The sequence below is a fragment of the Acomys russatus genome, chromosome 7 (genome assembly GCF_903995435.1).
Source record: "Acomys russatus chromosome 7, mAcoRus1.1, whole genome shotgun sequence".
Classification (NCBI taxonomy): Eukaryota; Metazoa; Chordata; class Mammalia; order Rodentia; family Muridae; genus Acomys; species Acomys russatus.
The window spans coordinates 19129849-19155057 of NC_067143.1; the positions used below are offsets into that span (position 1 = coordinate 19129849).

At 49.7% G+C, this 25209-nt stretch overlaps 2 protein-coding genes across 3 annotated transcripts in view; both read left to right on the top strand.

Moving 5' to 3' along the window:
• Otud7a (OTU deubiquitinase 7A) overlaps window positions 1-22564 on the top strand; it is a 168039-nt gene extending 145475 nt beyond the window's left edge. For both annotated transcript variants that reach the window (XM_051148665.1, XM_051148666.1), the window contains exons 11-13: window positions 17423-17537; window positions 17703-17787; window positions 20260-22564. In XM_051148665.1, the coding sequence (XP_051004622.1) occupies window positions 17423-17537; window positions 17703-17787; window positions 20260-21687 (1628 nt within the window). In that variant the 3' untranslated portion in view covers window positions 21688-22564. The remainder of the gene's footprint in view (window positions 1-17422; window positions 17538-17702; window positions 17788-20259) is intronic.
• Window positions 1-25209, top strand: part of Apba2 (amyloid beta precursor protein binding family A member 2) — an 881206-nt gene that overhangs the window by 6192 nt on the left and 849805 nt on the right. The window lies entirely within an intron of this gene.

The window sequence follows — 25209 nt, forward strand, 5'->3', positions numbered from 1 at the left end:
CCCTACAGAGAATAAGCCTTTCCCAGTAGTGGCTCTGTCATCACCCAAGGGAGACACTGCAGAGATGTCTGTGAGTAGCTGACATCCTGGGTGGCCCAAAGCCTGAGTACTTGTCCCTGTGCGTGGCCTTCCCCACTGTAGGCACTCCCAGTGCTGTGGGTGGGGCTTCGACAGCTTCAGGCACAGCAGTAAAGTTAGCACAAATATTTCCTTCCTTCACACATAGGTTCACTGTGGCTGTGGACCTTAGAAACAGGCGTATGAGTCAGGCATAGTCACACACACATGTAATCCCAGCACTCGGGAGGCAGAGGCAGGTGGACTGCTGTGAGTTCAAGGCCAGCCTGGTCTACAAATTGAGTTCAGGACAGCCAAGGCTAAGGAGACCTTGTCTCGGAAAACCAAAAAAGAAAGAAAGAAAGAAGAAAAGAAAAAGAAAAAAGAAACAGGCATATGATTCATTTTCTTTCCTTGTTAGGTTGAAAGCTTTCCCCTTCATGCTTCAAGGAAGTACTTCCTAGCTTCTCCTTGCCAGTCTTGTTTCCATCATTGCTGCCTCGTCCTTTGGAGCCCTTAGAGAAGGGGAGGCGTGCACAAGCATAGAGATCCCTGACAGTCAGGCTGACAGCCCAGGCGGCTACTGACAGCCCACAGCTAAAGACAGCATCTACTGTGTGGGCTCGCTGCACAGAGCCCATGTGCATGAGAGGTGTGAAGCTTCATCACACAACTCCGAGCAATGCACAAGTTCAGCTTGTGACTTGTTTATTTCTGGAATTGTCTATGTAATACTTCAAACCACGCCCAGCTATAATGAAGCTGCAGACGCTTTCAGATTAAGGAGTTCCTGCCCCCATTGGTCCGTTCCTTCTACCACCCACACCCTGTCCTGGAGCAGTAGCTGCTGAGCTGTGGAGAACTGCTAGAAGGACCTCCGTTCCCTGCTTCCCACATCAGCCTGAGGTCCTGTATCTTGTGATACAGGGACAAGAGTCAGTTCCCTGAACACCTGCCAAGCACCGGATCTCAGCATCCCTCCTTAGGCTTCTCTCTACTTTTTACAGAAGCCCCAGCAAGCCAGGATTCAAGGAAGACATGTGATAGCATTCGGTGCAATAGCCCAATGGGATGAGCAGGTAGACAAAGAGGGAGTGATTGGTACGGCCTTGGGAGTAAGTCGTGATGCCAAGGGATGTGTGGGTGCCCAGGGACAGAACTAGCATGGACAGAGGTGATAGGCTGCAATCGAGTGCTAACGACCTAGCAGAGCAGATCCATGTGTCCAGTGCAGCACAGAGTGGCCCTGCACTGTCCAGAACAAGGCAGAGCAAGCCTTGCTATCTAGAACAGGGCTTGGGACAGCCTCGAGCTGTGTGCACAACCCAATGCCTTTTCTTCCTCTATTGGCTTTTCATTGGGAAGAAAGGGTGCCCTTCCTCAAGGACTTGTGCTGGCATCTTACCCACTTGGCATTTCCTAGTTATGGAGCAGCCTAAGAAGCGGGTATAATGGAGGAAAAAGGAGGTGCTGTGCTCTCTCACAAGCAGTGTCCACTTCTACAGGGAAAGGCCCAAATACAGAAGCTGGATCTTTACCAACAGGTCTTGTCTGGGAACACCACAGCTGGCTACTAGGCTGTCATCCAGATGAGTGGCTCACTCCCCTAATAATCAGGGGTGCCAGAGGTTCACAGCGCTGTCTGTGAGTGCAGGCTCTACCTAATGGTCACTCACACCCTCTCCAGTTCAAGACTCAAGAGTAGAGTGTGCCCATGGCCCTGGCAGTGGGCTCCAGCAGCTGACTCACTGGCATATTCCTCTGCTTCCTACCCTCCCGCAGCTAGGGCTTAAACCAGAGCCACCTGGCCTTCCATACCAGCAGCTCTGTGCCCTGGCTGTGCTAGTTTCTACCCTCAAAGATGAGGGTCTGGAGCTGGAAAGGTGTCTCGGTGCTGAAGAACCCTCGCTGTTCTTGCAGAGGACCCAAGTTCAGTTCCTACCTCTTATGTACCTCCCAAACACCTGTAATTCCAGTTCCAGGAAAACTGACACCCTTTTCAGGACTCTGAAGGCAGCAGGTCACCATGAGTTTCACATGCAAACATGCACCCATTCAGCACATGCACACAAAATAAAAATAAATCTTTCAACCATAAAGAAGATGAGGTTCCCTGGAGTCATCATCCCCACCCCATCCCTGAGGCCAGGCAGCTTGCTTGTCCTTGTCTTCTTCCCTCACAGTATATACCCTGGCACCAACTGGACAGCTTTACAGGAAGTAAAGCCCAGCTCATAGTGACCTGCACCGGAAGTGTCTGCCTTTATAATGCCCTGCAGCCCAGAAGCATGCAGCCCTCCACCTGGGGCGTCCAGTTTCTAGGTCCCCCTTGTCTAAGCACGTGGTTAGGTCTAGAGTAGGACATGGGGGCATAGATCCAGGATCATCGAGTCTTAGCAAAAACCAAGATGCTGCCAAAGGTACCTGTGTGTTGTCAGAGAGCACAGTCAAGTTGCAGAGGTGCATGATGGGCAAGCAGAGACAGTGATGATGGTCTGGAGAGACTCAGACCCCTGAGGATGACTGCATACTGGCGACTTCCTCATCATGTGGCAGGATGCTCTAGGCCACTGGATCCTGTGGGAACTAATCACTGGTGGGAATGCAGGCCAGATCCTGAGTCCCTATGAAGTGGAGAGATGGATGACTCTCCAAATGGAGGTACTGTTGTTTATTGTACAGGGATTGTGGGGTAAGCAGTGTTTCCTGAAGTTCAGATGTTGACATCCTCAACATCAGAATGTGACTGTATTTGCAGCCAAGGTCTTTAATGAGATTAAAACTCAAGTGGCCCCTTATCCAGTACACCTCCATAAAAAGAGGAAATTGCTAGTGTCATGACACACACCTGTAATTCCAGCACATGGGAACTGATCAGGAGGACGCCAAATCAGAGAAGCCAGGGCTACATACAGAATCTGCCTCAAAAAATAAAATAGGAAGTGTGGGGTTCACAAGACCATGTGAGGACACAGAGAAGGTGGCCATTTCCAGGCCAAGGGGAGAAGGTCAGAAGAATGTGCCCCTGATGAAGACTTAGATCTCAGCGTGTGAAGACAGGTACACCTCTGCTGTCTCAGTCCCAGGCTGTGGTGTCATTGAAGTAGCCATGGATTTCAATGAGACAGTTTCTTAAGCAAGTAAGAGTAGTTGAGTTCAGGCCAGGCAGTGGTGGCTCACGCCTTTAATCCCAGCACTCAAGAGACAGAGGCAGGTGGATCTCTGTGAGTTCGAGTCCAGCCTGGTCTACAAAGCCAGCCCAGGACAGCCAGAGCTGTTACACAGAAACCATAGCTCAAAAGAAGAAGGAAGGGAGGGAGGGAGGAAGGAAGGAAGAAGGAAAGAGTAGTTGAGTTCAGCCAAAAGTTTGCAAAACTATGAAGCCACCAACTACCTCCTGACTTTCTTTCTCTAAAGACCTACAGTGGTCCTGGTGCCTCTGGAGGGACTGTCCTCACAGAGGGTGAATGCCGGCTCCAATCCCCCCTCCCCTGGTAGCACCTAGCATTGTACAGACTATAAGTGGCTTCTGCAAGAGCTTCCAAGGAAGCCAGGAGGCACCGTGGTGCTTTGAACGGGAGTTCCCCAGTGGCTCATATGTTCAAATACTTGGTCTTCAGTTGGTAGAACTGTTTGCGGAGGATTAAGAGGTGTGGATTTGTTGTAGGACATGTGTCCCTGAGGTTAGGCTTTAAGGTTTCAAGAGCTGTGTGTGATTCCCAGTGCTCACGGCTGTAGATCAAGACGTGAGCTCTCAGCTGTCCCTTTGCATCATGGACTCTAACGCTCTAAACTATTCAGCGAAATTGCTCGCTTTCTTTTCCAAGGTTCTTTATCACTGCACCAGAAAAGTAACTAGACAAGCACCGCCCAGTGAGGACCAGTCAGAGTTTCGAGGTCACTGTAGCTTCCCATTCAAGTCTTAACACAATGAAGGGCTGCTGCAGAGAAGGTACACCACCTGCAGCTCTGCTCACTGAGCTGCCCTGCCAACACAAGACCAATGTAGGAAGAGATATAGCTGTGTGTACACAGCTCCCATCATCAGCTCACCATACTACAGGACCCTGGCCGGCCAGCAGCACCAGTGAGCATAAATGCAGGGCTCCTCACTCCTGCTTATAAGTTCTTCAACATCTGTTTGCTATAGGACTTGATAAATATGACACGGCTATGGTAAATGCCTTGACAGCCTTCACGGAAGAAACTCACTCTGGTGGTTTTCAGACCTCAGGAGAAGGCCAGGGTGGAGAATGTGCTTGGGACTCTCTACCACCCTCACATCTCTCACTGTGTTCACCCACCTAGGACTGAAGATTCGAGACAGGTGGGATCCTGAATATGCCACAGGGAGACCCAGCACATGTCATCACAGCTGGAGGCAGAAGGGTAGTAGGATGGCCACAAGACCTCTTCCCCTCTTGTGTTGTTGGTGGTGGTGGTGTTGGTGGTGGTTTTTTGAGACAGGGTTTCTCTGTGTAACAGCTCTGGCTGTCCTGGAACTCACTCTGTAGTCCAGGCTGGCCTCAAACTCACAGAGATCTGTCTGCCTCTGCCTTCAGAGTGCTGGGATTAAAGGCATGTGCAACCACCGCCTGGCCCTCTTCCCCTCTTGATAGAAGCTTTCCTTGCCTGCGTGGTGAGCAGGTTCTATAGTGTTTCTCATTCTATAAGAAGGTGTTTCATTGCTCCTGTGCAGTTCAGTGAGGCTGGGCTGATATTCAGCACATCTAAATGATCAAACCCTGAGTATAAAAGACACGAAGCCTTGTGCCACCTGCCCAAGAAGTGTGTATGGTTGTACTAGAACTATTCTCAGCACCAAGAGGGCCCTGGGGGTGGATGAAGTTTTCTTTCTTAGGGTTTCTATTGCTGTGAAGAGACACCATGACCACAGCAACTCTCTTTTTTTTTGTTTTGTTTTGTTTTTTGTTTTTGTTTTGTTTGTTTGTTTTGTTTTGTTTTTCAAGACAGGGTTTCTCTGGACTCATTTTGTAGACCAGGCTGGCCTCAAACTCACAGAGATCCACTTGCCTCTGCCTCCCCACAGCAACTCTTATAAAGGTTTCATTGGAGCTGGCTTACAGTTCACAGGTTTGGTCAATTATCATCATGGCAGGAAGTGTGGTGCTGGAGAGGTAGCTGAGAGTTCTACACCTGGATCCTCAGGCAACAGGAAGGGAGTGAGCCATTAGGTCTGGTTTGAGGTTCTGAGACCTCAAAGTGCACCCTCTAGTGATGCACTTCCTCCAACAAAGCCATGCCTACTCCAAAAAGGCCACACCTCCTAATAATGCCACTCCCTGTGGACCTATGGGAGCCATTTTATTCAAACCACCACACTAGTATTGTACTGCCCAGGTCTCCAAGGGGAGCCCAGCAGCTTTACAGGTAGGGATGTGCCTTTCTGGCCAAGCCTTTGTAGGAAAGGTCTCCTGAGTCTTGTAGGCATGCCTCTGGAGGGTTAAGGATAAAGAAGGTGGAGCCTCTAGATGGGAAGAGCTATTTCAAACTCATGGAGTATTGAGAGGCCTTTTTGAAAGAGGAATTTCTGGGCCCTAGTTTATCCAGAGGTTTCTGGCTTGATTCACAACAGTAACTTCCTTGGCCAGTATACATTGTATTATGATGGTTTGTCACCTACTCAATATGTGTGTTCCCTCGTACCCCAGTCACCACCTGCTTCTGCCACCTGTTACAGCAGAAGGCATACTTTTTTAAATGATATTTAGCAGGTTCTCAAAGACCCAAACCCTATGGCATCCTATGACAGAAGCTACTAAATGTAGTAACAGCAGACCTCTTTAATCTGTGAACACCCCAGGAGCCTCAAAACAGAATAAAATGTGTTCTCAGCTATAAGTGGAGGCCCCACATTCCCTACATTCTCCTCACCCCCTCTTCCTTTCCCTTAGCAGGCTGACTGCATGCATCCAAGCCCCTGGTGGTTAACAGTGCACACAGCCTTTCTTCACTTCCTCATCCAAGGACCTTCCCTATGCTCAGTCTTCTGAAAGAGGGCTCTGCCCCTTCTAGCCGCTGCTGCCACCTCCAGCCATCTCTATGTTCAGGAATTCCCCGTATCTCCCCCAGGCCAGGCATGTGACAGAGAAGAAAGAAGAGTTGAGACAAACACTGTAGCTGGTAGTACATGTCAGCTACAGCCAGGACAAGTGAGAAAGCCTTTGCCAATTCTTTTAGGGCCTTGTAAATAGAACACACATTATCTTAACAGCTCACATAAATGATGGCCACTAGCCAGGCATGGTGGTGCACACCTTTAGTCCCAGCACTTAGGGAGACAGAGGCAGGCGGATCACTGTAAATTCAAGGCCGCCTGGTCTACAAAGTGAGTCCAGGATAGCCAATGCTACACAGAGAAACTATGTCTCAAAACAAACAAACAAACAAACAAAAAGATGGCCACCTACTTTCTCCAAGGGAGTATATGCTGGTCCTCTGGCCTCATGATAGCCTAGTTCTTCAGCAATCTACAGGAAGCAGACTGCTGTACCCACAGGTAAAGCTCCACCCCTGTCATCTTCAAATAGACCCCAAGGGGAACTGTCTCAGAGCCTAGCACAGGGTGTTTCATTATGGCCTCAGAGCAAATGACTGATTTATGAAAACACACATCAGTTGACAAGAGAAGCAAAGGAGTCATGCATTTTGCTGAACACGGGACTCAGAAGAAACTTTGGAAATCATCACCCACAAGCCCAACTCACACTCAGACTTTTCAACTACAACTATGAAGAGGCACACTCAGTAGAAACCATACTTGAGATTTTGAGTTTTGATTCAAATAGGGCCACTTCTTCAAGCCCCACCATCTCCCTCAAAATCTACCTCCTCCTAAAACACCACCCTGGAGTTGAAGCCTTCAACCCCCCAAGGGGCCATGTCCTAGTTGAGTTTGCTATTGCTGTCATAAATACCATAGCCAAAAGCAAGCAACTGGGGTGGGGGGTTGTGCTTTGATTCATCTTACAACTCTCCATCACAGAAGGAAGTTAGGACAGAAACTCAGGGCAGGAACCTAGAGGCAGGAACTGAAGCAAAGACCATGGAGGAGTGCTGCTTACTGGCTTGCTTTCCATGGCCTTCTCAGCTTGCTTTTCATATGCCTTCCGGGAACACATGGCAGGGGTGGTACCACCACCCATGAGTTGGGCCCTCCCACATAAGTCACAATCCTATAACCTTGCCTACATGCAAATCTGATAGGGGCATTTTCTCAACTGAGTTTCCCTCTTCACAGATTATCCTAGCCTGCATCAATTTGACACAAAACACATCACTACCATCCACAGTTCACACAGCTTGTCTCATAGACGCAGGCCAGCTCCATTCCACACCTGCTGCTGCCCTTGGTGGCCACACCATAGTCCTGGCATCTCTAATACGCTGGTGTCTCCATTGCAATTGGTCTGTATCTTCACTCATGGCCTCTACCAGCATCTCTTCAGAGACTCTGATCTGACCACATTGTTACCAGCCTTGGCTGTTTTCCATAACTCCTTCAGTCCTGCACTTTTTGTGTTACAAAAATCAGTAAGGCTGGAGAATCTTACCAAGTTCAGCTTCCAGCTTGCGATACAGCCTTGGCCCACTCTGGACCACAGCTTCTGTGTACTGACCCTGAAGAAATACTTCCAGAAGATTTCACCTTAATGATGCTGGTGTCTTATTAATCACTGCTGATGTTTAAGCCTCAACTAAATAGCATCAATACCAGTAAAGCAAAGGATTCATTTCAGGGCCTTGGTCTCTTGTTAATCATAACAGTCTTCATCCACAGCTGATCAAAAACTATATATTCTTCGTTCAAATATGTAATGCTTACTGGCATTACTGGAGACATGGCTTTCTTAGCTCGCCTTCTTTTACCACCCGGGAACCTGCCAGGGATAGCATGGTCTGTGGACTGGGACCTCCAGGCCTCCCGCATCAATTGGCAATCAAGACAGTGTCCACAGGCTGATCTATGGTCCAATCTGATTGGGACATCGTCCCAACTGAGAAACCTCTTCACAGACGACCCTAGTTTGAGCCAAGTTGACAAAAAGCCAACCAACCTAGGCCACATTTCCAAACAGCACTGATGTGTGATAAGCTAACGTGCACTGCAGTGTATAGGTGCTCAGGCATCTCATATGCCTGATGTTGGCATATCAGAGCGCCTCTATCACAGATGGATGGTGTGTCCTTAGCAGAGTTTGCAATTGATGGCCCTCGCCCTATCTTAACTGCACTGAGTACAGAGGGTGCAGGCATTCTCTGTCCCCACACATTGGCTCTGGGCTAGGACAGCAGGCTCCTCCACACAGGGCTGGGTGCACAGGCTCCGGTACATCTCGTTTTATGTACTTTGCATGCACAGATGAGGCTCTAAGTTCTTTGCATAGGTGACTTCTTAGCCCTCGACATCTTCCATCCCCACTATACATGGGAGGAAAGTGAGGAATGGGAACCCATCTCTGAATGGCCACAGTCACATAGCATTGTAGTGGCAAATGAGTGGAGCAGATGCTATGCCTTCTGAAAGGGGAGACTTGGCCTACAAAGGCAATTATCCAGTAAGTGGGTGGTGTGCAAGCACTGGAGGGACCTTAGGAGCACTTGGATGGATTCACACAGCACTTGGACCTGATGATACAGGAGTCTTCCATGTTAGAGATGGGGAACAGGGGCCGCATTACCTCACAAGGCTTACTGCAGGGCAGAGTGTGAGGTGATTGCTGAGACATCCCTCCTGAATGCGGGCACCAAAGTCAAGACACCTGGAGTGTCCTGAGGCCCTTTAATGGGGGGTCAGGTCAGAGACCAGGAGAGGAGCTAATGTTAGCAAGGAGCCGCTTCAGACTAAGGGAGGAGGCCTGCAGATGGTCAGGGTTATGATCTGTTTATTGCAATAGAAAGTCAACACAACCAGAAAAGAACTTCACCAAGAGCAGCTGGCAACCTTGTCTCTTAAACACAACACATATTTATAAAAATGAGGCACCCAGAGATCTGGGGGAGCCACTACATGCGTAGGCAGCTTGTCAGCTATATTTGATGTGTAACCCACAGGAAAAAAAAAACATTAATCTGTGTTTTAGTATTCCCCAGGCCAAATAAATTAGGACTTTTTTTTCACAATACTGGGACCGAAATCCAGCCACACTTCCAGCCCTCACCACATGCTGTTGCTTCCAGTACATTTAACAATAACCTGTGCTTTTTTTCTACAGGTGTGGTTACCAATCAACAAAGGCAACCTCTTTTCCAGAAGATATCTCTCCTCACATATGAGAATTATTAAATATTTGCTTAAATAAAATATATAGCATGGTTTTATTAATGAAATATTCTATACCAAAGTGGTATCTACTCAGATTCTTTTCTTTTTTGTTTTGTTTTATTTTTTGTTTTTTGAGACAGGGTTTCTCTGTGTAGCCTTGACTGTCCTGGAGCTCACTCTGTAGACCAGGCTGGCCTCGAACTCAAAGAGATCCACCTGCCTCTGCCTCCCAAGTGCTGGGATTAAAGGTGTGCACCACCACAGCCCAGCCTCAGATTCTTTTCTTTATCGTATACCAATCAGACTGGCCTGTGTGGGTATAGTAATGGAGCAAGTACATATGAGCAATTTTGTGAGACAAGGGTCCATGATGGCAAAGAGGCTTTAGGAGCCAGATGTACCTAAAACATGATACCAGTACTGTCCCTGCACTTAGTGCCCCTTTCTTTCATTCTTAGTTTCCCAGTTGCCATAGAGTCTTAGGAGGAGGTAGCAGGCTGCTGGACCTCAGGAGACCACTCTCCTCTGCTGTTCTTCTTTGGAGCCCAGAGCATGTGCACTGAGCAGCACAGAGTCTGCAGGGCACACCAGCACCATGTCCTGCATGGCTTGGCAACTTGATCCAAGTAGGGACAGCAAGGAAAAGACAGACACTTAAGAAATGACAGGCATATATACAGAAAAGCTGGGACCAGGTTAGGCCTATGCACTTTAATGAAGCCGCACAGACTGCACTACAAATGAAATCTCGGTGTGATTGTTATGTACAGCATGGGTTGGGGCAGTTAGCTAGTCTCCATAGGTGTCTGTAGGCCAGCAGTCTCAGGCTGTAAACATCGGGGAGGAGGAAGCTGCAGTTGCTAGATTTTGCACACACTCGTCAGTAATTCATCGACATTAGTACCTGCACACACTGACCCATCATTTGTACAAGAGTCGTACTTGGACCAGAGGAAGGTGTAATCATTCTGACCCAAGAATGGTTTTGCTAATTTCCCATGGGTCTGAGGCATTGGTCTTTGACATGGCTGTGTACACTCATTAAGAAGTTTCTCTAGGGCTGGAGAGATGGCTCAGCAGTTAAGAGCACTGACTTCTCTTCCAGAGGACCTGGGTTCAATTCCCAGCTCCCACATGGCAGTCAGTTACAATTGTCTGTAACTCCAATATCTGAAAGCCTAACACAGACATACATGCAGGCAAAGCACCAACGCACATAAAGTAAATAAATTATATTTTAAAGAGAACTTTGTCTGTAGTTTCCATACCTCTCCCACACACACACACATACATACACACACACACACACACACACACACACACACACACACACACACACTCCGCCACCGCCTAATGAAGGAAGAGGAGGCAGGGTGAGGGCACCAAGACATTTAGTTTGTAGCCCAGGCTATCATGTTTTGGCACACTTGACTCTTGGCCCACAGACTTCACAAATGATTGAAAGGAGGCATGGGACTATGGGCAAACTTAATGGCCTCAGGGTTCTATGCTGGGTTCCATACCTGGAGCAAGCCCTTGAGAAACACTGAGTCTGCCTGCACCTTCACCTTGGATTTCTAGCCTCCAGGACTGAGAGGGAAAAAAAAAATTTCAGTTGCTCACAGGCTACCCAGTCTATGGTATTGTGTCACAATAGCTCAAGCTAGTGGCACCAGAAACCATGCAGAAACGAACGGCCCAGCACTGCTGACAATGCCCTCACGTGAAGGGAGCGGACAGTCCTGAGCTCCTGGCTTATGTAGAAGTAGGCGGTACCACTTGTACCTGCCTCGGTGCGTGCCTCAGTTGGATGATGCTGGCTAAGTGTTCTATCTACGAGACACTTGTGATGCAGCAACTAGGCTCTGCAGAGAGCAACTGCGTGGACCTTCCAGGAAGCCTGGTGAGGGATCTGGACGCCTGCACCTGCTGTGTAACTCAGGAGAGGACGGGCTGGGCTTGAAGGACAGGCTGGCCCCTGGACACACTTCCATTCTCCTAGCTTTCTAAGCCCACAACCAGTTCACTCCACAGAGGTGGAGGCTATTGAGGTTGCTCCAGGCTTATGTTGTGCTCTGGGCAGTGGGACTTGGGGTAGGGCATAAACCACTAGTCTATCAGCTAAGACAAGGGTGGCCAAGTGTCCAGTGAAAACACTCCCCCCATCCCTAGCTCACTTTCTGTTCTTCCCGTTACCTGAATTCAGCTATAGTCTGAAAATATGAAATGGAAATTTTCAGAAAGCAACATTAAGACCACAGTCACATGGCTTTTATTTCGGTGTATTTTACACTGTTCTATTTCATTACTTATTTCTGTGAGTTTCTTACTGTGACTAACTTACAAATTAAACTCCATCATTGGTATGCTCATAATAGGAAAAAAATGCAGTATGTGAGAGGGTGAGCACCATTATTCAGGCACCCACTGGGCCCATGAGATGTAGGTAAGGTGGCTGGTGCATTTCTGTGTGCACTTGGAAACAATTTAGATATTTGTATATGTCTGTTTGGAGAACTCGTCCATTTGTTGTTATGTCATGGTCCTTTGTAACCATTTTTCTGAACTCTTCTTTGTTTGATGTTGGGTGGCTCCCCCTAGCTCTTTGTATTAGAACATGTCTTTTAAAACCACCTATGTCTCTAGATTCATGACAGAATTATTGTACGTAGTACAGGCTTGAGATTTTCTTTGCTCTAATCCCAATCTAACAATGTTGTCTTTTGACAGTGTTAACTGTTTTCACTTAATTGCATGAACACAGATGAGGGAAAACCCACCATCCTTGCTACCCTTTTCTCTTTGCTCTATCTGTCCTTTTGTTTTTCTTCTGTTGTCTTATTTTGGATTAATCGTGGTACTTGGCGACTCTATTTGACCAGGTTATTTACCTACTAATATTTAGTTATTAGCAGTTCATCCAGGGTTCACAGATAAAGTCTTTAAGGAGATTCTATTTTCAAGTGATATTGTCTACTTCCTGAGTTTTGGGGAAATGGTACCCCCGAATCCTCTCACTCTTACACCACACTTTACTCTCCCACACTGTGGACAAGACACAACACTGCTCTTTTGGCTGCAGAGATTTGGTTATGTCAAGAGATAACCTCACTTATCCCATTTCCATCGCACTAGGTAAATTCAAGTCACTACTGCTGTTACCTTCCTTCTTCTTTCGAGATTTTGACACTCCTCAGTGTGCTCAGCAAGCAGCAAGCTGGCTCCTTTGGATCTGAGAATGCCTTTGAGTCACCTTTGTGTCTCAGAGCTCTTTGCTAAAGGCAGGATTAGCAGTTTTTCTTTCTTTATTTTTGGCTTTATCTGCATACACTGCTCGTGGGGTGTGCTCATTCTTGTCCTCATTGCTCTGTATCTAGCTTGCTTTTCTTCTTGCCTTTGCTTTTACGGGTTTTACTATGCTGCGGGGAGGGGTGTTTTTGTTGTTGCATTGCAGCTGTAAGTTTCCCCAGTACTGTTCTCATAGATTCCCTGATCTGCAGTGGGTTTGGTTGTTTGCTTTGTGTATATGTGTCTTTAATGTTTAGCTCTGGCTCTCGCTCATTTCTCTGGAGCAACACTGACCCAGATCTTAAGTTGGTTGTTGCCGACCTACAGCTCTTGGGTCTTCTTCCTCCCACTCAACCATTCCTACTTTGTGTTTCAGCTTGGCTGATGCCGACTGGTCCACCTTGATGCTCACAGATTCTTGACTTGGCTGTGAGTCTCTCAAAGCTGTTCTTCATCTCAGTTGTAGTTCGTTGTGGGTTGTTTTTGTTTTTTGTTGGTTTTTTGTTGTTGTTTTGTTTTGTTTTTGGTTTTTTGTTTTGTTTTGTTTTTGCTGTTGTTATTGGTTTATTTCTAGCTTTTCTCTTTGGTACTTAATTTCTTCTAAAATTAGATAACAAACTCTACATGGTATCCATCTTTTCTCTCAGTCTATAACATCAGCCAGTTATCTTACATTCAATGCCCAATACTTGCGACACCTTGGTTGTGTCTAAGTTGGTACCTCCTACAGTTTCAGGTACCCACTGCAGGTCTTGGGATGCAGATAAGGGGGGGGGGCTCACTTGCTTTAACACTGTGAAGCCTGTGAGAAGCGTGCCTACATGTAGTGGTGCTGTGTCTTTTTAGCCCCTTTATCGTTGTCTCTAGTAGCATGACTTCCGTGAAACTGGTGAGGCGAAAGATAACGGAGAGGTGTCTCTAAAGACTAAAAGAAAAACTGCCAGACTCAAATTCTATGGCTACTAAAGATCTTCACAGCATGCAGGAGACATAAAGGCTTTCTGAAACAAAAGAGAGCAGCTCCATGCCTGCACACCTGTGTTAGGGTCTTGTCATCACATTAGAGTGTTGGTGTCTCTTCTTCTTCATAGGTTTCTTTTGCTGTTGTTGCTTTGGTTTTTTCCTGAAAGCCAGTCATTTTCTAAGACAGGAGAGACTGAGGAAATCACTCCATTCCTGGAAACAAGCACACTTTTTTTCCTTTACTTTAGTGTGCATGTTGAATTCTATCAGGACACACAAAAGAGGTCAGCTCCTCCTGGGAGAAGAGACACAAGGCTTGAATAAGATACCTGCTCAAGCAGGTTAACATCAAACACTGTCCTAAGAGGGCCTTGTGTTTGTTGACCTGAACTCTGCAGAGAACATGTTCAGAAAATTTTTGTCTATCTTACGTGAGGATAAGGAGGTGGAGGGTGCACACATGCGCTCAGGCTTATGGTAACCAAAGGTCAACATTGTGTTGTTGGCTCTGTTTTTTAATAATTAAACTTTATTATACAACCCAACTAGCTTACACAAGAAGGAAAAAAGGGTAAAGGGACAAAAGAGTGAACCTTCCGGTAACTGTTCCACGGGACAGGTCTTTAGGTGTCTCTCTAGCCCGTGTGCTGGTCCAGCCTGTACACTGTTTCCCACGCACTCCAGCCAGGTCTGAACCCATTGTTCTCTCCTCTCTACCTGCCTGAGTCACGTGGGAAGGGCAGTCTCCTTTTCCGGTTGAGGGTCAATTAGAAAAACAATAGCCCAGGTGTGGTTTCCAGGTCTGTTTCCTGAATTCCGGGCCCAGGATGGCTCCACTCAGTCTGTCACAAGGTATTCATGGGGTGTCCCAAGGATAAAGCCCGCCAAGACTGCTTTCACCTGTGACAAAGCTTAATCTTTCCCACATTGTGTCTTCCTCAATCACTCTGTACCCTATTTTCCTTTTGAGACATGGTCTATTGCTGAACGTGAAGCTTGCTGGTTTACCTCAGTTGGCTGTCCAGCAAGACCTAGGCCCTCCTGACTCCATCTCCCCGGCCCTGGGATTATAGGCAAGTATTTTTGCACTCAGCCTTTCATAGGTGCTGGGTTTTGAACGTCATGTTTGCGAGACAGGGAGTTTACCAACTGAGCCATTCCTCCAGCCCCTCACCCATCCTTTCTGTGCACACCATGCTCAGTCCTATAGAAAGGAGCCTATAAGAGCTGGTCTGTTTCCTCCTTCTCTTCCTCTCTTTCCTGGAGGAAGAGTCGTCATAACTTCACTAGCTTGCATTCTTTTTTTTTTTTCATGAGTGTAACACTTTTAGATAAGTTCTTCCGAGTCAACCCCTCCTAGTTGTCTCCGTCTTTCTTTAGAGGCAGCTTTCTTTTCTTAGAACTTGAGTCACTTAGACTGGCTGTGCCTTGAGTTCAGGAGCAGGCTAAAAGACAAGCTGAGAATCTGCAGCTTTATCATTGTAATGGCAAACATGTCAAGCAGAAATAGCCGCTGGGTTCCACAATGTGAATGTTCCAAATCTTCATGGGCTAGTTGGAGATACTGTCAGTAGGCTTACAGGCTAAAAGTAAGAGGTAGCTCTTTCCAAAGCAAATCAAAGAATAAACGTTCTCAGGCCTGTTTTGAAAGCGTTTGCTATTATTGACATTTGCCACCAGGGGGTGCCCTGCCATGCCATCATTTGCCTGCCTGATGGTCAATAGAGAATTTTCTGTGTACCATGGGACAAACATGAAAGGCAATTGATGCTCATTGGGGAGGACTTGTTTTTGAGGTGTCCCCGGATGTCCCTTCCCTCAGCCCTCAAACAGGCAGCCACATGCACTCTAAAGATTAGGTATGAGCCGTCTGTCTCCAGCCCTCAGTCAGGACCTATCCTTCACTCCAAGATCTGAGTTGGCAGACTGTTGGGCTCTTTCTAGGTAGCTAGCACTAGAATCTTCAGGTGTAGTCCAACTGTCTTCTCAGAGTGGACAGGCCAGGAACCAAGTCCAGCCCACCTACGGAGAGTAAGACTCCGCAGGCACTCTGTAACAAGAGGGTAAGAAAGGTAGGACACCCCAGTTTGGGTAATTTATCAGAAACAAAACAAAACCATAGTGGTTAACAACATATAGATTGGGCTCCCAAGTAAACAAAGCCTGTAGCAGGGGATTGGGAGGCAACTCTTCTCCAAGTGGGGTTCAAAAACCTGTCCCCATCATCTTCTCTTCACATCCCCCATCTTCACAGGAGACATGAGCAGAGAGGGAGAATCCCCCTAAGCCTGCCCATATTCCCCAGAACTCACCACATTGCTTTACTCACAGCCTATGCAGTTAGCTATGCAAGCCATCACCACCCCTGCCCTGACCCCATACTAAGAGGATGCAAAGTGATGTCACAGCTGACCTGTTTCTCCAGCCAGCTCTGCCCTGTGAAGGGGTAGGCAGCCAGACCCCGAATGCCCGATATACCCACAGGAGCTGTTGTCCAGAGGGATCTTTTCAAAAAACACCTTGATTCCAAGAGCCACAGGGATGCATTTTGACAGTGTAGTCCTCCAGCCTGATTGGCCCCTTGGGTTGGGCCTCTGTGTGCAGTACCCTAGGAGACACCGCTCTAGTGAGTCCTAGACCCAGTGTTGATGAGGATCACCTCTGCTGCCCCAGGCACTGGGGGAAGCAAGGCTATAGTCTCAGTGTTTGTAAAGATGACCTATAAGACAAGTTTCTGGGCATCGCCCAAGGGAGACCTGTTCCTGAGCTCAGGCCAGATAAGAGAGGCTACATCAAAGAAGAAGCTGAGATGCCCCTACCCCCTCCCCCATCATGCTCTGTCTACACTGCTCCATCCCTGACTACATACAAGGAAACCCCCTGAGCCTGTTGATAATTAGCAAAAGTGCCTTTCATCTGCTGAAGGTAGATGGGAAGAGGAAGGGAGCAGTTTGCACGCACCATCTCTTTAGAAACACTAGAGGGCAGCCTTGAGTCGTATCCAATTTCTCAAACGTTGCCGGCTTGGCTCCTGGATTTTCTGTGTTTTGTTTGCCTTTTTTGTTCTTGCCATGGCACTGCTAGTATGAATCATGGGCTATGGCAAGCAAAGGAACAAAGCAGCTGCCAGAGGCCCCGGGCTGGGGCTGGGTTTCTCTGCTGTGGTGAGACTCCAGAGGGGTGGGAACACAAAATAGAGTGGCACAAAGGAGACTGGTACTCATTTGGAAGGTGGAATTTGGAAACCATGTCCCAACTTCTTCCTGTTCATTATCCCCAGCAACACTCTTAAGAGAAGGCAGATGTGACATTAAAGATCCTATTTGCTGGGAAGCAGTGACCCCCTAAGGAACTCTTAGCAGAGCCCAGTAGACCTGCCCCACCTGCTCTGACCTCTGAAGCTGGTGTGCTTCTGGCCTGATGCTTGGTGGTGCATGAACTCTTCTGAGAAATAGCAGGCCTGATCCCCACCTCCACAGAGGGCGCCCTCTGGAGCCTCTCCACTCCCCTTTTAAAGGGGCCTTAGACTAGCACTGCCCTTTGTGGGCTTCACCAGATGCTTTGTGTGTGAGAGCCTGCTTCTGTGTTCTGCAGTAGGTGGGCTCCGTGTGAGCAGATCGGGAACTTGTAAATGCGGTGGATTTTGAAATCTTATGGCCTTAACACTCCTGTATGCAAGTTGTGTCTACTTTCTGTCACCGGGAGAGCTAGCCTTGAATTTCTCTTCCAGACCTCTGAGCTCAGCGCTCTGCTGGGGCTCCCAACCTCCTTGCAGGCCTGGGAGCTGCCTGCCACTATACCTCTCTCTCTCTTTTTCTTCTGTTTCAGCTGTGATCCCTCTAACGGATTCGGAGCACAAGCTGTTGCCTCTGCACTTTGCGGTGGACCCGGGAAAGGACTGGGAGTGGGGGAAAGACGACAACGACAATGCCCGACTAGCCCAGTAAGACCTGCCCCGCAGTCCAGTCCCTCCCCCAGCTCCCCACGGGAGAGTGGTGGCGGGTCTCCTGTTGGGGGTTGGGGAATTAAAGGGAGAGTGAGGGTTGCGCGCGCAGGCTACTTAGCTCGTGACACCTCCAGAGCTTTACACACTGTGTTCTTTTGTCAGCCTCATCCTGTCCCTAGAAGCCAAGCTGAACCTTCTACACAGCTACATGAATGTGACGTGGATCCGCATCCCCTCTGAGACCCGGGTGAGCCTTGAGTGCACAGAGCCCCCACCCGGTAACAGGGTGGCGGCCGCTCTGCGTGGTGCGATCTGTTATGCACCACCCTTCCAAATGTCCCTACGCAGCGCTTTACTCCACTCCGCCCTAGGGCCCCACCCCTCGTGCTCAGGACCCAGCCCGGCCCAGCCTCTCTGCCTCCGAGTCCAAACACTTCCTGTTGGTGCCGAGTGGGGGCGTGTGTTTGTGTGTTTGTGTGTGTGTGTGTGTGTGTGTGTGTGTACACTCAAGTGTGCGCTCCAGTTAGGGTTTTTCCCCCCTCTTATTTTGCACAGCAGGAGAGGAATAAACACGCCTACTCACAAAACAAACCATAAGCAAGTCATAACACAAAATTATCTCTACTGAGATCTGAACAAAATGTGCCGCAGCAGAGCTGAATTAATTATAACTGTGTGTGGATCCTTAGAAAAGCTGGGGAACCGACAGCGAGAGTCCTCGCTGCGCCCCCTCCCCTCCCCGAGGCGGAGGTGGCCACTGGCGGAGCTGGCAGAAGGTGGTGAGCCGCCCACCCGTCCCTGGGGGGCGGGGGAGGGGGCGCCCCCTACTTGCAGATGGTGAGAGATTCCTTTTCAGTTTGTGACTGGTGTTCTCATAATCTCCGGAGGGAACTCCCAGGGAAAGAGGTTTGCGAAAATTGCTTGCAAATAATTGGTCCTCCCTGACGCCCGCCTGTCTACTTAAGCTTCCAACTGCCACTACTTCCTGAAAGGAGGTCCCGCTATGTCCCACTGCTCGGGTCGCTCACTGCCTCTTCACCGGGACAACATCCCAGTAGAGCGCCCCCACGTGGCTCTGATTCTCTGTGTTCCCGAGAGCCCAAGGGCCAACCAGTTGGTGGCAGTCAGAGTCCTGCCTCACCTATGCTGGAAGTTGTCATGGTGCCTCAGAATGATACTCTCTAGCACTCTGGTGATATGCAATGGCAGCAGCCCGAAATCCATGATCAGAACCTTCCCGCTGTGCACATCTCCGCTCTACAAAGAGCAGGGTGTTTGGCTAGGCCTTGGTGACCTCCATAGCAAGTGCAAAGCTCACCGCTGAAGGGCATGCACCCTGTGCTCCCCACTTACTGGGCTCCCTTCCCTGTTTCAGCCTTAAGAGCTTCTGCCCTTTAGTATCCCTGGCAAGCCAACCTAAGATCCCACACGCCTTCCAAATCCAAGAGGAAGGAGGGATTTCTGCCTGGGAAGTGGTGAGTCCAGTTCTGCCAGCCATTGCTTCTAGTGACCTAGCCACAGAGGGCCAATCCCTCTGGAACCTGCTAGAGTGGAGGACAAAAGTAAAGTGAAGAGCAAAGGCTTTCTCCCATCTGCTCTGGAAACCAGAAAAGCCTGTTTGGGCACTAGTTCCTAACCACCCAGATGCTGGCACACCCAGATGCTGGCACACCCAGATGACCCACCTTACCGGGAAGGTCCCTCTTTGGAGAAACTATGGCAGATGCCTACCCTCCATGCCCTTTTCCCACAGCCTTTTCAGGCTTGCCACCTATCCCAGAGATTGGCCTAGCCATACCCTACACTGCTTTGCCCTCCTCACTGGCTGGCCCCTAGGTAGTACAGTGCAGGTTCTTCACCCAGACATTCCTTCACTAGTGTCCTCCCACAAGACCCCACATCCCCAACATCCTTCTCAACTGAGCATTCCACATTTGTAGTATAAGAAGGGAGCCCCTGAAGTAACAATGTCATGGCTGGATAAAGGGGGTGATGGGTTTAAGACAAAGAATGGGGTTTAGGGCAAGGTGTTTAGCCGCTCCTTGGAATGTGTAGGAGACCTATCTGTGGGAGAGACATTGTCTTACCTGGTGGCCTCTACTTTTACACGGAGACCTGGACCCTAGTTTGTTTGTATTGAGACAGGGTTTCTCTGTATGTAGCCCTGGCTGTCCTGGACTCACTTTGTGGACCAGGTTGACCTGGAACTCACAGGGATCCGCCTGCTTCTGCTGGGATTAAAGGCGTGCGCCACCATTTGGAACCTGTTTCTAATGGTACCTTTAACGCAGCCAGGGAGGGAGGCCAGAGTGTGGAACTGGTGTCTGAAGCACTGGAATGCCACGCCAGCTGGGTGTATGGGCATTCCGCCTCTATCCATCCACTTGGGATTCTAGACTACCAGGTATCTATGAATTCCAAGAGAAGGTGCATGCACCCTCCCTCAAAGGATGGCACTAAAGGTATGAGGTCCCTCCTAGAGCATTCTGCCAACATCGCAAGCCTGTCTTCCACCCTAGCAGCACATGAGGGCTCTGTGGGCTCCTATCCAGTAAACACTTCCATCCTTCTCTAAGTAGACGCCTCCCAAGCCCACAGCAGCAGAGACTTCACAAAGAAACTCCGAGTCCCAGTCTCTGTTACACCTGTGTTCTTGGGGCCAACACGGGGACAGCTCTTCTGTAACCATCTTCCTTCCCTGCCTTCCTGCCCCCCACAGGCTCCCCTTGCACAGCCAGAGTCTCCAACAGCCTCAGCAGGGGAGGACGTACAGTCCCTGGCGGAGTCGCTGGACTCGGACCGCGATTCTGTGTGCAGCAATTCCAACAGCAATAATGGCAAGAACGGTAAGGACAAGGAGAAGGAGAAACAGCGCAAGGACAAGGACAAGACGCGCGCGGACTCCGTGGCCAACAAGCTGGGCAGCTTCAGCAAGACGCTAGGCATCAAGCTGAAGAAAAACATGGGCGGGCTTGGCGGCCTGGTGCACGGTAAGATGGGTCGTGCCAACTCTGCCAATGGCAAGAACGGTGACAGCACCGAGCGCAGCAAGGAGAAAAAGTCCAAGTCACGCAAGGGCAGCAAAGAAGAATCGGGAGCGTCAGCTAGCACCTCGCCGTCGGAGAAGACCACGCCGTCACCCACGGACAAGGCGGCAGGAACGTCGCCAGCCGACAAGGGCAACGGGTCAAAAGGCGATGCCTGGAAGTACAGCACGGACGTGAAGCTGAGCCTCAACATCCTGCGCGCCGCTATGCAAGGCGAGCGCAAATTCATCTTCGCTGGCCTGCTGCTCACCAGCCACCGGCACCAGTTCCACGAAGAGATGATCGGCTACTACCTGACCAGCGCGCAGGAGCGCTTCAGCGCGGAGCAAGAACAGCGGCGCCGGGACGCCGCGGCTGCGGCCGCCGCAGCGAATGCCACCGCCATCGCCACAGCCAAGCGACCCACGCGCAGGCCCGAGACCGAGGGTGCGCCGGGCCCGGAGCGCGCCTCTCCGGGCCCGCCAGCCGCGCAGCCCACGCAGCTAGTGCTCAAGCTCAAGGAGCGACCGAGCCCTGGGACTGGCGCGAGCGCGCGGGCGGCGCGGGCAGCTGGCGGCGCGGCGTCCCCGAGTTCCGGCGGCAGCGCGCGTCGCGCGGGGACCGGCACGGGAGGATCGGCTCCCGGCCGCAGCCCGCCCGCGCCCGCGCGCCAGAGTGTCATCCACGTGCAGGCAGCGGCCCGGGACGAAACGTGCGCGCCGACCGTGGGCGCGCTGCGGCCGTGCGCCACGTACCCGCAGCAGAACCGCTCGCTGTGGTCGCAGAGCTACAGCCCAGCGCGCGCCGCGCTGCGCACGGTCAACACGGTGGAGTCGCTGGCTCCCGGGGGAGCGGACTCCCCGGGGCCCACGGAGCACAAGTCGCAGACCTACAGCAACGGCTTCGGCGCAGCCCGCGATGGGCTGGAGTTCGCCGACGCCGACCCGCCGGCCGCGCGCTCGAACGCTGAGTGCGGCCGCGGAGGCCCCGGGCCCGCGCAGCGGCGCTGCCAGCGAGAAAACTGCGCGTTCTACGGGCGCGCGGAGACCGAGCACTTCTGCTCTTACTGCTACCGCGAGGAGTTGCGGCGGCGGCGCGAGGCGCGCGCGGCGCGGCCCTGAACCGCCCTAGACTGCTTTTCCATCCTGTGGGTCTTTTTTACTTGCTCTGGTCAGCCGAAGGGCCGGCGCCTCCTCGGTCAGTGCCGTGTACGTGTTTGGTCAAACGTTCCTAATGGTGCCTGAACCTACACTGATGCCACTCAGGTAGTAGACGGATAGGAAACAAGTCATACTGTTGGAAGTGGGTGTGCTAGCCTAGCATCTGCCTCGTACCTGTGGAAACTCAATAGCCATTGCAAGAGTATTTTTGTTCTTCTATACGAGAAATAAAGAAAATCGCAGCCCTTTGTTTTTAGAAGGGAGTGTTTTACATGCTTTTTTTTTCCTAACCTAGGGAAACCTTTTCCAAGTGGCGGTCACTTGTGTGCGGTTGGTAGCACGCAGGGTTTAGAAGCAAACGCGCAGCCCGGCTCCCACCTGCTTTCCACCTGGGTCCCTGGAGACCTCCAGCAGGCACCTTGCTACCCGCTGACGCTGGCCCCCTAGGACTCCCCAGCTCCATCTCATAAGCAAACAAACCCTCCTCCCACAGCTCCCGGCTCGAGCAACATTCACACTGCCATCCAAGCCGAGGGCGACCACAGAATGGGCACCGGACAACCTACCTCTCAGGGCACAGTGAGGTGTAGCAAGCACTCCAGTGCCGGGCAGCTCAGGTGACAGGGGCTTCCCAGAGACACTTGGGGTGCAAAAAAGCAGGGTCCTGAACTCACAATCGGATTGGCCCACCTATGAGCCAGCATGACATGCTGCTGATGTCTCCTTTGAAGACATGTACAGTGAACTGTTGATGGAGGGCCCCTTTAGGAGGTGATATCACATCCGTGCCCCAGAGGAGGGGACAGAATTGACCCCTTGGTCACTGTGTCAGCTTCCCCCCCCCCCCGCCCCATTGGGCTGCTTTCAATCCAGCCTGGCCTCCTTCCGTAGGGTAGGGGCTGAGAGAGGCTGGGAGGGAAAGAAACCACTCCTCCCCCCACCCCCACCCCCACCCGCGTCTGTCAGGGTTCAGCCAGGTTAAAGGGCTCTCTGCTGGTGGAGACCCTTCCCAGGGCGGGTGGCCCTGCTCCTGGCTCTGTGCCACATCGAGGGAGCAGCCCAGTCTCTGAACAGTCTCCTTTTTGGTGCCTCCTACATTTCTTGAGGAAAATTTAAAAAAATAATAATAATAAATAATGTGTCCTTAGCTACCCTGTTTTGAGCAGCAATATGCAGCCTCTTCTTCTGAGATTACCTCTGCAGACCACTGTTCTTGGCCAAGGACACTGAGGAGCTAGTCCTCACTAAAGAGCAAGCTTGCTTCTAGGAACTATGGATAAGATGGGTAAAATCCTCACTAACGAAACAATACTTTCATGCCTGTGAGAGCTTTAGACTAGCCCGTGATAACCCTAAAACAGGAGAAAGCCCCTGCTTATCCTCAGAAAGTGCAGGAAAAGGGTGACACCTTCCTTGGAGCCAGCCTCTCCTCCTGAAAGGATGCTTCATCCCAAGTAGCAAAAGCAAAAAATGAAATTTTTCAAAAGATGGGGAGGGAATTTTTTTTACTTGTTTGGAAAATGATAATAATAAAATAACTCAGTTATCTCCTGTGAGTAATTTCTTTTTGGTTTTGATTACGCCACAGCCTGTGGAGTCTTGAGTAATGTATTCAGGTTTTGCATAAAGTGGTTCCTTAAATCAAAGTTATTTATTAAATAGAATCTCTAAGCAGTTTTTTTTTTTTCAAAGTTTTGCTTTTTGTGCTGACCAACATGCTTTAAATGTGTGGTAATTACTAATATCCATGTCCCCGATAGCACTGAGCTTTCTTTTGTTACTCAGAAAAAAATAATTATTCTCAAAAACTATCTCACTGAGAGGGTTTTTGGCAGTGTTGGGGGGGGCGGGTATCAGTTTCTTTAGAACATATCACCTGAACAGCTGTTTCACCCTCCCCCAAAGGCATAGGCCACAGAAGCCTCTGCTTTCAGCACCGTGGCCTACTCTAGCAACTGACTAGTGTTTCAGTGTGGGTTCAGAACCCCCGGCACACTGAAGGCAGAAAGTCCGCGTTTGCCTTTCTCATACTGTGATAACAAAACAACCAACTAGAAATGTTCAAAGCTGGCTTATGCGCATCCTTTATCTTTCTCATGCACCCTGCCAGAAAAATAAATAATAAATGGGGCAAGTTGAGAAATAAAATACTTTGTTGTCATAGAGGAGACTCTCCCAAACTTGAAGCGTGATGGCCGACCCTGTCCACTTCACTGCCACGTTACTTCTCCCTCTCCCGGTCTGATGATGAATGTGACGTTCAGAAGGGCCAGGGGCATAGACCATAGCCTATCCTGGCCAAATAAAAAACCCAGTCCCCTCAGCTTGGTCTCATTGGGCTAGACAAGGGAGAGCATCAGCCGGGGGGCTTATTCCAAACAGCCCACATGTTTAAGACTAGCCATCACCCTCTGTGAGAAATCCAGCCTCTGCGAAGTATCCAAACAGTGCAAGGAGAAGAGGCCGTGGTGATGTGAACATAGGCTTCTGTGCATCCCCAGCCCATGTTGTCGCGTTGTTGTGCTCCTTGGCCAGGCTTAGTGACCGGAGACAGGAACTGGTGGGCTAAGTCCCCTAATATCCATCTTTGATTTGCAACCCTTTGAGGAGCAAGGAAAGATAAGATGATGGCAAGCCATCTGCTGTACCAGTAGTGCATAGGGTTCCCCATCTGATCTGGCCAGACTTTCTGAGAAGGATGGGTATCTCTAAGCAACGGCAAATGTCCAGAAGAATATCAGATGTTTCTAAACCCCTGTGGAGAGGAATTCAGAAGTTCACTTCACATTTCCGTCACAGGCATTGCCTGCGAATGAATTTTTTTGATCATATGACTTTGGTACGGGAAGTAGTTTTTCGGTGTATTCTGTTTAGAAACTTTATGCACTGTTGCATTCAAGATTGACAGGCCAATTTTAAACTGTACCATAGAAATTATTTTTTATATAATTCTCAGAATGTGCCACAGAGCAATACCTTGCACCCTTATTTTCACAGGGTTGTCCCTTAGAAGAGTCACTCGAGATGGACAGGGCTGTGCTATGAGCTTGTGGAGTCTCGGTGTTTCCAGTAGACCCTCTGAAATTGGGACTGTATAAACATCCTCTCCTTTTTCAGCCGAGCACTTAATTTGTTTGGTTTTCCTGTGTTTGGGTCTGTAGTGCTGTATCGTTCTTACTGTTGAAAACCTTGTTTCTAAGTAACTGTGCCCCCTTCCTTACCTATTGGCACCCAGTACCATTTGAACCTAATGTTCTACAAAGTTAATGTTTCCCAAAAATTCCTTAACTTACAAGTTCTGGTAGCTTATTGTCATAAGTAGCTCAGCATAACATAAGATGAAAGAATCCACCCTAGTGCAGGCCTCAGAGTGTGGTGTCTCCCATACAGAACTGACCCCCAAGTCTCTGAAGCAGAGCCAACTGTATCCAAGGGCCTCCCCCCAACCCCCAGCATCCATAGTTTGCACATTCTTCTAGCTGC